This window comes from Aulostomus chinensis, chromosome 11 (assembly GCF_037954235.1).
Source record: "Aulostomus chinensis isolate RoL2024-O1b breed Wild chromosome 11, RoL_Achi_v1.0, whole genome shotgun sequence".
In the NCBI taxonomy this organism is placed as follows: domain Eukaryota; kingdom Metazoa; phylum Chordata; class Actinopteri; order Syngnathiformes; family Aulostomidae; genus Aulostomus; species Aulostomus chinensis.
In genome coordinates, this window is record NC_141330.1 from 2115527 (window position 1) to 2128033 (window position 12507).

General features: G+C 49.7%; 1 protein-coding gene across 2 annotated transcripts; it reads right to left on the bottom strand.

Moving 5' to 3' along the window:
- Nucleotides 1-216: 216 nt before the first annotated feature.
- Nucleotides 217-12139, bottom strand: onecutl (one cut domain, family member, like). Of its 2 annotated transcripts, none has more exons than XM_086217054.1 (3): nucleotides 11875-12139; nucleotides 10177-11494; nucleotides 217-3133 (listed from the first exon to the last, which is right to left on the bottom strand). In XM_086217054.1, exons 2-3 carry the CDS (start codon nucleotides 11234-11236, stop codon nucleotides 2823-2825), a joined length of 1371 nt encoding a protein of 456 aa, XP_086073180.1. In that variant the 5' UTR covers nucleotides 11237-11494; nucleotides 11875-12139; the 3' UTR covers nucleotides 217-2822. The 2 variants fall into 2 exon arrangements, with proteins under 2 accessions (XP_086073180.1, XP_086073181.1); XM_086217055.1 differs by lacking the exon at nucleotides 11875-12139 and having other exon boundaries at nucleotides 10177-11326; nucleotides 11409-11432.
- Between the last annotated feature and the right edge of the window lie 368 nt (nucleotides 12140-12507).

Here is a 12507-nt window from a genome sequence, read left to right on the forward strand (position 1 = left end):
CACTGGACACCCCCACAATGACCCCCCTTCACTCTCAGCATGCTTACAATTGTTAGACATTAAAGTTTAATTCAGCTGCATGCCCCACTACTTCAACACCTCCTGTTCCTCAAACAACCCCCCTCCCACCTCTCCGACACCCCTACCACCATCCTCATTCTAGATGATTCAGCCTCCTCTCTGATCTCCCCCCGCCCCCTTTTGAATGCCCCCTAAAGCCCACAGGTCTGGCCAAGAGCGGAGTCCAGACCAGATACCCAGAGAGGAGACGGGATGAAAAAAGGCTCTTCTTTGAAGTTCGCAAAAAAGTCGATGGCTTCTTTCATGACCGCCCGTCTTTCAAGTGCACGCTGTGAAGGGGGCCCCGGCAATCCTCCCCTTTCCAACGTTAAAGACGGAAGAAGAGACAGACAGAGAGGGGAGAAAATGGCCAAGCTGGCCTGTAGCCGGTCTTTGGCCACATTTACTCCGTAAATGAATCTCCTAGACGCAAATGACCAGGTTCAAACCCCATGAGCCTTCGAAAAGATTCCTACAAAAGATGAGGAACAAGACTCACAGAAAATCCTGGGGTAATGGCCTTGCAACAAAAGCAGAGATCACTGGTCAGAAACAATCCCAAAGGCCAAGAACAGACTTAGATCTTAAGAACCAGGGGAGCAAAAACCCAAGATCCCCTTAAAGGTCCCCAAAACTCCCAAGAAAGACCCTTTAGGACCCTCTTGGAACTGAGACAACTGGCAGAAGGGCTTGGCATGTGTAGGATGGTGAGATCACACTGAATTGGACATAGACAAGAGTGTGTGTGCACTGCGCTGGGGGCAAGTGAACGAGATGGGGGTGGGCGGGTGGGGCTGGGGGGGTCACGACCATGCATTTCCCCAGGCAGACACACAATACGCATGTTTGCATGTGACCCTGAAGGACTCGATGAGGCCTTCGGATGACCCTTTAATGAAGCGGGTCCCCAGACACTTTTCTCCCAGATGGCATTGCAACTTTACAAGCAACCTGCGAACCTATGGGATACCACGTCATCATCATCATTATTATTATTCATATTATTAATTATTAATATTATCACAACATTCAAACAAGCTTTGGCCTTGGCGTTAAGAGCTGACCACAGAGACATTTGCAAGAGTAAAGAAATCCCCGTTATTCTACAAAAAAAACCCCAAAAAAACAACAACAACGGAAAAAAAACAAAACATAAAAAAGGCCAGGCCTTGAAGATAGAGAGATACTGTACGCAACATCACTGGGTGGGTCGGGCGGGGGCGGGTTCAGGGATTCAGGCCGTACATTCAGGGAGGCAATGTTAATCTTTGGTATTACGATGGGATTCTACAGCTAAAAGTGCCCATCAGAAAAAAGTCTTCAGTTTCACACAGACATACAGAGCATTGATAAATAAATACTTACAGTATATAGATAGCATAAATAAATAAATAGAGATAGGAAAAGAAAAAAATGGAAAACAATAAATACACAAATGCAGTAATAAATATTATTGATCAAATCAGCAATTGCATTTGAAGCTTCAATTTTACTGTTGGCTAAAAGGAGGCGTGTTAAAGCCGTTCCTTTGTGGACCAAAAAAATGACCTTGCAGGGCTGAAACAAACTGCCCCGCACTTCCAACGTGTTTCTATAAATAGAGCGGTGTGCTTGAAATCTGTACAAAAACATCTGAAAGAATCACATTCCTCCATTTTCTAGACATCTGTAAAAAAAGAACTGGAGCAGAGGTGTGGACAGTTGTTTGTAAATGAGTGGAAAAAAATAATAAGTGTCACTAAATCGTGTCGGGTGACTTCCCTCTGGTGTTCAAAGTTCTATTTTTTCTCTTTTTTTTGGCTTGATTTTCGAGTCAGAATTGGCTGCGGAGCTTTGGTTCGGGAGTCTTGACGCCGGACGGCTGCACCGACTTGTGTTTATTGATTCTGTCCTGGTGTTTAGTGAGATGCACCACGGTTCCTCCTTGAAAACTCTGATTCATTCAAGGTTGGACCATCCTCACCAAAAAAACAACAACAACAACAACAACAACAAAAAGACAAAAACCCCACAGGAGAGGCTCCTGGTCATGGTAAATGATTGACAGCTGCGAGTCACAGACGCTACAGGACCCTCCTGATAATTCCGGGCTCCGATCTTAAACACCACCACATAGTCCTGGGAACCGTCACCATGGAAACACATGCGAAGCGAAGGGAATAGGGTTCTTGAGGAAAAAAAAAAAAAGCAAGTTTAAAAAAACCAACAAAAAGAAACACCTTTTCTTCCTCTTTCACCTTGATTCTCGAGGAAAAAACAGGACCATGAGATCACGGGATCTTTGGATGAACACTTTTGATTAAGAAGTTACATGATGGCGCTCTCCAGATGCGAGCAAACGGCACCTCCTGATTCGTCACGTTTGGAGAGATGACTATAGATTCGAAGGTAGACCAAAATAAGCTCCCTCCTGATTTGTAATACTATCGGTCCTTCTAATCTACATAATCAAAATAATGTAATGAGATGGCGTCTATGTAAGGGTGTGGCTCGCCTTTGAGCCCAATCATCTTTGCACCCTTGACTATACAAGCGGGACCTCATGTCCCGCCATCGTATCACTGGGTATCGCCCCCCTTCCATTCCAAGGGAGCAATCGACTTTGGTTTGCTTCATCAAATCATCACTAACTGCTGGCTCCGTCGCTCCCTCCCGTAACGAGGAGGACACTCATTTCGGCTGTTCTCTGCTTAGACCAGTCTATGTGCCCCCTTGCTCCCTCAGCGGCGCCCTCCCCACCGCACCTCCTTGGCGGGCCATCATCACGCCGTACTGCAGGACACTGCGGAGGAGGAAACGCTGGAGCCCGAGGAGCCCGTGGAGGAGGGACGGCCCTCGTCTGCCCACTTGTTGAGGTTGCGTCGGCGGGCGTTCATGAAGAAGTTGCTGACAGTGGAGAGCTCCAGGCCCAGCTGCTGGGAGATGGTGACCTGCAGCTCTTTGGTCGGGCGGTGGTTCTCCCTGAAGATGGCCATGAGCGTACGCCGCTGCAGATCGGTGAACACCAGCCTGGTGCGCTTCGGGCCCTGGTTGCGCTCCAGCTTGCTCTGCTCCTGCTCCTTCCGCTTGCAGGCTGCAGGCACAGAGATAAAAGATGAATTACAACAACAACAAAAAAAAGGGGGGGGGGTGAGAACAGGTTAGCTAACAGCCGGGCTGGCTAACTAGGACAAATGGATTAGGGGGAGGGAAAGTGGATTTGTTGAGAGAAAACCGATTAGCTAAGCAACTTTGATTAGTTAAAAGAGATGAATCAGCAACTTGTTCCATTGTGCAGTAAAAGAACCAGGATGTTCACATCTTATTGCCAGCGAGCTGCAAGGATTACACAGATAACTCCATCCTGGCCGGCGCCCTCGCCTCTCCTGGTGGCTCCTTTTTCATCAACGCCTTTTTAGAAAACAGCAAATATTTACCAGAATGTGACCGTGACTTTTTAAAAAAAGTAGAAAAATACTGCTGAGTCAGCCAAAATCAGTCACAATCAGCTTTTTTACCGCTGACAAATTAAGTTTGTCTGTCTGTTTGCAGGATTACGGTAAACTATCAGAGTGGAATAAACCTTTAAAAATAAAGAGAAGGAAAAGAACAATTTCACCGGCGCTCACCGCATTCTCACCGACACGTACATCATCATGAAATTAAGGCGCATTTCCGCGCGGCTCTTAACTAAATCTGCAGGTTTAGTGGATCAGAATTTAAATTCAAAAGCTTCTTGAGGTCATTTAAGAGTTCCAGCTATGACACCATCATTGCTGCTTTTTTTTTTTTTGAAGCAACGATTCCAGCGTCCTGGTTTCCTGCAGCCGCGCTCACGTGTGGCGGACCAGCAGTTCTGGCGTCATCCTGCTAGCAGGCGGACGCAGGTGAAGGCGAATTTCACAACGTCCTGCAGCCTGATGACATTAAAAATAAGTTCCTGGACAAAGTTGACCAATTTAACTTCGACCCTGCGTTAATACACTCCGTTTTTTCCTGCCTAGGAGGATAAAACAAAATCCATGTGAAAGTTTGCTGGAGTGGAACTTTGATTTTTGAGCGGTGATAAAGTCGTCTTCCGCTAATTTGTTCTTCTAACGTCCGTCTGGTTTGCTCCGACCGCCAAAGCCAAGGTCCGGGTTAAACACGGCTGGAGCTGCGGCAGCTCGCCCAATTATAGAATCAATACTTGCTCATGAAAATGTCTGAAATTTAAAAAAAAAAACAAATAAATAAAAATAAAAATACCCAGGAATGTTTTGTTGAGCGATGAAGGAATGAGATGTGTGCGTGGGTGGAGCTGAGATCCATTTGGAGAAGCAGACGAGCGTTTTTGAATTCAGGCTGCATTTTCTCCCGCGTGAACCCTTCACCTCCAACGTACTGTAACTCTGTATTTACAGGAACGCAACACCAACCTTCGCCGCCGCCGCCGCCCCCTCCCTCCCTTCTTTTCTCTCCATCTCCATCCGTTGCCTCTCCTCCATTTCCCTTAGTGGACACTTCAACATCATTAGTTTCTCATAAAAGTCATTTACATGTGGCAGCAGTGAGTGAGTAATAATCACTTTAGGGGGAACTAATTTATTTTCTATTAAAGCCGGGTTACGTCAGGCCTGAGTGAAACAAGCAGACTCGGCACTGCCGGCGGTGTTGAGAGGCTCTAAGTGGACTAAAACATATTTGAGGGAGTCGTGCAATTACCTAAATGCACAGTTTTAAGAGTTTCAATCAGCAGTGTGCGGTTGAGCGTCTGTTTTGCTGATGGTATCAAACGCATTTGTAAGTGTAAGCACCGCTGGACGCACCACAGCGCCGGCGCACGCACCACAGCACCGGACCCGCACTGAACTTGAACTAAATCCTGTTTTCTTTCTTCTTTTTTTGGGCTTTTCCGCTAATTGGTTTGATTTCCAATAACGGTCTGAAAGTAATTATTGTGATTATTAGCAGTTAAATGCGGTTTACAGGCTTTTGTCTGCTCAGAGGGAAAACCGGCGTTTTGTTTTGCCTTTGAACCCTCAAACCTGAGGATGCGCAGTAAAACTGCTGCACTAACAAACCGCGTTTGCTTTTTCTCATGACAGCGTATTAATAGCCCGCCATGTGCTTTGATGAAATATCACCATGCACCCTAATAAAGTCGGATCCGACCCTCGTATGCTCCGGCAGCAACATTTAGCTCAGTAAAAGCCAGCAACTGGGCAGCTTTGCAAATGTCGTTCCCACAAATTGGGATGGAAGCTGTGACTCCAGCAGGGCTTCAGCTTCACCCTGAGGTCAGTTAGGTTGCAGTATTCATCATGTCGTTTTCTGCTGTATTATATTTGCCAAATTAGAATCCTACATGGGGGAAGTGGGAGAAAAATACAGCCTAAATTCAAAGATCACTTACAATAAAACGACTTTAGAGCGAGTTTCCACTAACAGGGTGAGAAATAGGAGATGAGTCTGGTGTGAACTGGTTGGACTGGTTTCTTCACGTGCGTCAGGAAAACGAGTTTAGCGGAACTCTATTATTGACCAAAAAAACACTTCATTAGATGGCGATATCAGCTAACCTTGAGATCCAGCATCTCAAACACACACACACACACACACGCACACGCACACACACTGGTTATATAAACCACAGTCTTCGAATGTGCTGGATTGATTGGCTCCCATGTTCCCATTGACAAACATCTCACAGATCTGCTGCTGCCCTCCTCACTCCTCAAACCCACTGTGGCAAATTTCTCTCATTAGCCGAGCGCTTCAGAAATAAGCGTGACCTTAACGCCATCTTTTCCACGCCATCGCAGCCTCCGTGTCCAGACCTGCGCGGCCTTTCGTCGCTCTGACATCCAGCTGAGTTTCTAAAACTCTGAAGAAATCCGCCGTCATCAGTCGTTAAGCGGAGGAAATGTTTTGACTCGCCGATGCGCTCGTGTCACCGTGAGATTACGGAGGCCTGTTAGCTTTCGGGGCTTGCGGCTCATTTGCGTTTCTGAGAGCGATCGAGCGCCGTCTCATTAAAACCTGAGCAGGCCCAGACGTCAGAGGCATGTCAATATCACCACAAGTGAAAAAATTCTTTCTTACTTTCTCTCTTTTTTTTTTCAATTGCTAGATTTTCCATGTGCGTTACACCACCGATACTTGTGCGTTGGGGGTGGGGCTGCGGCTCTCGGAGCTACATGCAGCGGTGCACTCTCAGCTCATGTAGTAATGAAAGGAATGACATGATAGCGCTGGCTAGCTTGCTTGTAGGGGGGATTTATGGCTTGTCGGAGGGTGTCCTGCTGCCTCCACCTTGCCTCCATCCCAGCTCTCTCTCTCCTGTACTGAAGATCATAACGCCGACCATTAAGTAAATGCTTCCTTATGCTGTAATCATGTGTAAAAGGCTCACAATTACCATGCTATAAATCGCCGGCGCGGAGGCGACTCCTGCAGACATAAATATTCCCCTATAGGCTTCTTATGATCGTGGGAACAGCCCCTAATCATGATGTATGCCCCTGTCTCGTGTTGCTGAAACGTGATCGAAAGCCCTTTCCCTACCCCCCGGCGTCTCAACCAGGCCCCCCTCCCTCCCAGCCTGAACCCCCCCACACACACACCCGCCCCCGCCCCCACCCCTAGCCCACCCCCTGCTGATTTCTCGGGCCAGGGGCTGATAGAAATTATTGATTAAATCTGTGCAGCTCAGACTCCTCGACCCACAGAGGCTGGTTAACCCCTTCAGCGCCAGAGTGGGGGGAGCTGCAAGATAAAAAAAACAACAACAACAACAAAAAAACCCACAACAACCCCGTTTGGTTTCCAATTCCTGATATGCAAATGGAGTCTGCGTTGACCTTTGAGCCTCGCCGGCTGGATGGGGACTGTACGCAGCGAGAGGTGGACCAGGCTTTCATCACTGGGGGCGGGGTGGGGTGGGGGGGCAGAGAGCCGGCACGTAAACCGCATTGACCTTTCTTATTCATTCAGACCTTTAGTCAAGGGCTTCGGCCATCATCTTTAAAGTTATAGTCTCTGATCCCCCTCCTTGACTTTAAGTGTCGGAGCTCGGCTGTGTGGTCTTTATCCTGCCTTCTCCGCCGACTAAACCCTGATTGCCTCCTCCAGCCGAAGGTTGGGCTTGAGATGCATCTCATATGCGGCGCAGTAATCCATAGAGCGCACACACACAAAGCAGAGGTACTGCGGATAAATCCGAGGGATCACCTCCTCCGTGTTTAGCAAAATGTCTCTGCAGAAAAAACAATTATTTGAAGAGACAAAATGGCAGAAATGTTGCATAATTACTGCGGCGCTGCATGTGAGAGACGAGGGCTGACAGCGAAGGGCCTTCCATGTGTTTAGGCGAGTGCTGCATTAGGGAGGATCATCTTAAAACTTGAGGCGTGAAGCCGAGAGCACTTGAGCTATCTTCAGACCGGGGAGCACAGGGCACCCCGCATTCTAATTCCAGTCTCGATTCGCCGATGCGGCCGAGGTGTGTGTGGGCAAGGCGTGCTGCTCTTTCCCATGGAAATCAATAGAGGCTTGTAATTAAACAAAAGGGGGCTGGCCAGAGGGGGGAAACACACAACAACCCCCTTCAGAAAGTAGGTTATGTAGAAAAGTGCCGAGCTGTCCAAATTGTGGCTTTGCCAAGAACCTAATATGCAGTTTCAGAGTGTGTGAGAGCAGAGAGGAGCACCGCGAGCTCGCCTCGGTCCGAGGTGAACCCGCCATCACGCTGAAATAAGATTATATTAATTACGCTCAGCTGATGCTTAGTTACTGATGAATAAGCGTTACTTAAGCGTAATTAACTCCGTGTTATTGCTCTTGGTGACCCTCATTGTCTGCAGGGGAACACGAATCCCTCAAGTAGCAGGAACACAATTAGAAAAAAAAAAAAGATTAATGGTTCGCCGCGCGTTAACTTGTGGTTAACTAAGAATTAACTAACCTTCATTAATTTCCCCTCACCGCTGTTGCCTTTAATTTTGTTCAAAGAGTCCGACTCATTCGGAGCTGAAAACTGTCTTGATAAATGATTCATGGTTTTGATCGTTCAAACGTCAAACCGACTCCTGAATATCAGGGTTTTCTGCTTCTGTTGATTTCAGTTTTTAACAGAAAAATTAAATCTTTTTTTTTTGGGGGGGGGGGCAATTTGAGCTCTTCGCTTTGGCTTCTGGGTAAATAGAGAAATATGAGACAAATGAAAGGAAGATGCAATATTTTTGAAAGGCGTTAAAACAATGGGCTAAAAGAGCTTTTGTTCATTTGAATCTCATCCTGTTCTCCAGGCTGAGTGTGACGCGCGTTCACACCAAAAATCACGCCATTTTAATTTGAGTGGGCCCTCCCCCCCCCCCCAAAATAAATGAGAGTGAGAGGAGATGTCAGGTGACACGGGCCTGCCGTCAGAATCAGAATCATTCTGAATAAACCGCCCGATGGCTGCTGTTCACGCTGCTCCCGTTCAGCTGAAGGAGCTCCTGCTTTGCTCAGCAGCAATGAACACGTAGGAGAAACCCTCAAACTCACAGCGTTCCGTGTGCTTTTATCAGCTGATCAAAATGTGGGCATCACGTTGAATTCCTACATCGACCAGCACCTGCTGTTAAATATCGTTCATATCAGATATCGGCAGGAAATCCAATACCGCACGTTGCTGAGAAAAAAGAATGCCCTCCACCGCTCTGGAGTATCAGTCAAAATAATTCATTTTAAAACGGCGAAGCCCGAGTTTTTCTCAAAGCTTCGTGGATTAATCATGAAAATGCTGTTGATGAGGATGTTGCTGCTGCTGCAGGGACAAAACAACAACAACAACAACAAAAAACAGAAAAAGAAAGAATGATTGATGATTAGGAATCAATTTAAAGGAACAAAAAGGGGGTGGCGGTGGCGGCGCGATGGCGGGGGATTAAGGCAGGAATCGCATACAAAAGCATCCAGCAGAATTGGATTAATCACACATTTCTGTCAGGCCAGAGACGTGTCATCTTCTGATAAGAGCCTGGCTGGATGTACACATGTGCTCGCCAAGCCCGACAATCAAAGATCAATAATTGTGAAGGGATTGCAAGAGCGCACAATCATTACCTATGAACCCCATTGTGCTGTTGGGTTTAATCAGTCGGGCTGCTGACGGTGATCAAGCAGGGAGGCTCACACACACGTAGGGCTCGCAGACCCCCGCGGTGAACACACACCACTTGCAAACACACATTAGGTACACACACACACACGCGCGCGCACTCGTCTACTCATGTTCACTTGGATCTCTTTCTGGGCTATCAGATGGGTCCTGGGTCCCTGTGGGGGGACGACACTGTAACACGGCACTGTACAGCATGCTGTCATGTCTTCACGCTGCATCCCTGAAGAATATTGAATGTCAAGCAGCAGATCCCAATGTGCCTTTCAGGAGGGGGGGGGCTTTAAATATAAAAGCAAATAATGACCATAAAACACCACTAACAGAGGGAAACAACAGCAATTTACTCCAAAATCCAAACGTGTCAGAGCAGAGAACGAGCAGCCCGTTAGTCCCTCCACACGCCTCTCGCCGGCCAGCACAGCGTTTAGCCTCAGTAATCGCCACAGTAAAAGACGCCTGGCAAACGCTCAAGTCTCATTTGCATCAGCTACCTTGCCAAGTCAACTTGATATAAATCACCGCTCCAAAATCAATCAATCGCCCCAGAACAGCATAACTGCACAAATTATTTTGTGGCCTCAAAAGCGATTAAATTGCCAAGCGCGGCTCACGCTGATCTTCATGGTTCATTTAAGAGGAGGGCGAATGTCTGAGGCTTTTTTTTTTTTTTTTTTTTAGATTGTAGCTACTGTATCAATCAATAGAGGCTGTTTGGGAGCAAAGTAAACAAAGGAGCAGCACATATGGCGCTCAAACTGTCCTCGCCAAAGTTCCCGATACCCCGGCTGCTGAGACAAAAGAGCAGAGCTGAGAGGAGAGAAAGGAAGCGTCAGGGTGATGCGTCTCCTGGAGCCTCCGCCTGAGCTACATACTGATAGCTGCAGGAGAGAGGGGCCGGGTTTTTTGGAAAACATGAAGAAGGAAGCTGGTGTGTGTGTGTGTGTGTGTGTGTGTGTGTGTGAGGGAGAGGGAGAGAGAGGAGATCTTACCCTCCAGCCGGAGCGAGGCCATTCTTTGAAACTCGGGCTCCTGCAGCCAGCGGGACATCCTCTTAAAGGTCTCGCGGCCAGACTTGAGCTTGCCCCAGGGCTTGGGGTTCCTCAGGAGGTCAGACAACGTGCCCTGTGACCTACACAGAACCCTCTCGGCAAAGATGGCCTGGGGGATGCTGTATCTCTTCAGCTCAGTGATGATCCTCTGGGCCACATCCCTGGTGTTGATCTCCTCACCGGCGCTGCCTCCTCCGCCGCCCTGCCCGCCCGACAGCACGCCCTCTCCGGGCGAGGACGAGGCGGACGACAGGGTGTGCAGGTGCTCACCCATCTTGGAGGCCTGCTGGCTGGGGTGATGGTGGGGCTGGTAGTGCTGGCTGTAGAGGTGGTGGTGGTGGTGGTGGTGGCCCGGGGCGTGTTGATGGGGCTCCATTTTGTTCAGCTGATGTGCCACCGAAACGTCGCCCCCTCCCAGACCCGGCGGCGACATCTCCCGTGCGAAATCCGACGTCCTGCAGAAGAGGCTCCCCCCGTGGACGTCGTAGCCGCCGTGGAGCATCTGACCGCTGTTGCCGTTGGGGCTGTTGCCCAGGCTGCCGTAGCCGTGCATGGATGAGCCCAGGCCCGAGCCCGCGGAGGGTGGCGACAGGCTCTGGGACATGGCGAGGTCTTTGCTGTAGGGGTTGTAGAAGTTGGTGCCGAGGCCTCGGTCCTCGCGCATGAGGGTGAAGCTGCCGATGACGTTGCTGACGGGCAGGCAGGGGTGGTGGTGGTGGTGGTGGTGGTGGAACTTGTCGTCGAAGGGCTGCAGGGGCGTCAGGGTGGTGTAGGTGCTGCCCGAGCTGGACGGGGAGTCGCCGCTGTAGCCGAGCGCCGACATGGAGTGGTCGAAGCCCGGGGGACGCGGCTCGGGCTCCAGGGACGCGGACGGGCCCCCGAGGGAGGGCCTGGGGAAGGCTGCCGAAAGATCCCGCGAGTGCAGCACGGCCCGGCCATCCTGGCCGTGGGACAGGTCGGCGTGGCTGTGGAGGGACATCTCCCCGAGACCCCCGTCCATCTTCTCCTCCAGCGGGTGTCTCTGGCGGCGAGGAGCGGCGCTGCTCTCCTGCTGCTGCTGCTGGCCTGGAGGGGCTCTTGTTACACCAGACTATGGATTTATTGATTTGTGAATTAATTGATTTCCGGGCGTTATGGGGGCGTCTAATTAATTATCTGATAACGTCAAGTACCGTCTTCAAACCCCAGGAAAGCCCGCTCGCAGCTGCATCCGTGACTCCGGTCTGGCGTGAACGTCAGAGGAAGGTCCGCTTTGTGCCTGCGCGAGACACAGAGACAGGCGCAGTTACACCACCGATTGTGAACTCGTTACAGAACAAAACAACAACAACAACAACAACAACAACAACAACACCTCCATTTACATCCTCAACAACCACGAGCGTCCCTGCTCACGTGAGAACGGCAGGGTTTTAATCGCACGCGCGGGAATTTTCTCATTTTTTTCCTTTCAAAGTTATTTATGCAGAAGTGGCGAGCGCACGTGCAGCCCCCCACACCCCCCAGGCGAGTGCGTGCGCATATTTTACCTCCACAAAACGCCAAAATAAATAGATAAATAATAAATAAATGAAATAAAGTGACGCGTAACCGCCAAAGCGCGGCTGAGGGCGCGTCCCCCCCCGTCCCCCACCCTACCTCTACAGCCCGCTCCTCGGTGCCGGTCCGCGGCTGCTCTCCCTCCTCTGCATCTCGTCCTCCGGTCGTGTCGCCGAGCAGATTCACGCAACAACAATCACCGCAACCGCTGAGGAGCGCGAGACACAACCGCCGGCCCGTCCCGACGAGCCGCCCTCGATCCTGCTTTTTCCCGGTATTCCACCCTGAAATCAGCCGGGTCGAGCCGGAGTGGGTTTTTGTGTTGTTTTTCTTTCTTTCTTTTTTTTTTTTTTTTTACCTCCCCTCTCCCTCCTCTTCCTCGCCCCTCTCTACACTAGCAGCTCTCCTCTTCTTCTTTCATTATCTCGTGAGATTTTCCTCCTCCTCCTCCTCCTCCTCTTCCCTCTGCCTGCCACTTCATCGATCTCAACTCTTTTCTCCTCCTCCCCCACCCTGTCTCTCTCTCTCTCTCCCTCCCTCTCTTTCTCTCCCTTCCTCTCTCTCGCTCTCTCTCTCTCTCAGCTTTCAGTGCGTCACGGCCTTAAAAATCTGACAGATGTGCGATGAAATTCCTACTCCAATTAACCCTTTCTCTCCGGTGGGGGTGTGGGTGGGGGGTGAGGGGTGTGTGGGGGGTGAGGGGAGGGGGATGCTCCCTCTCTCATAACCCCG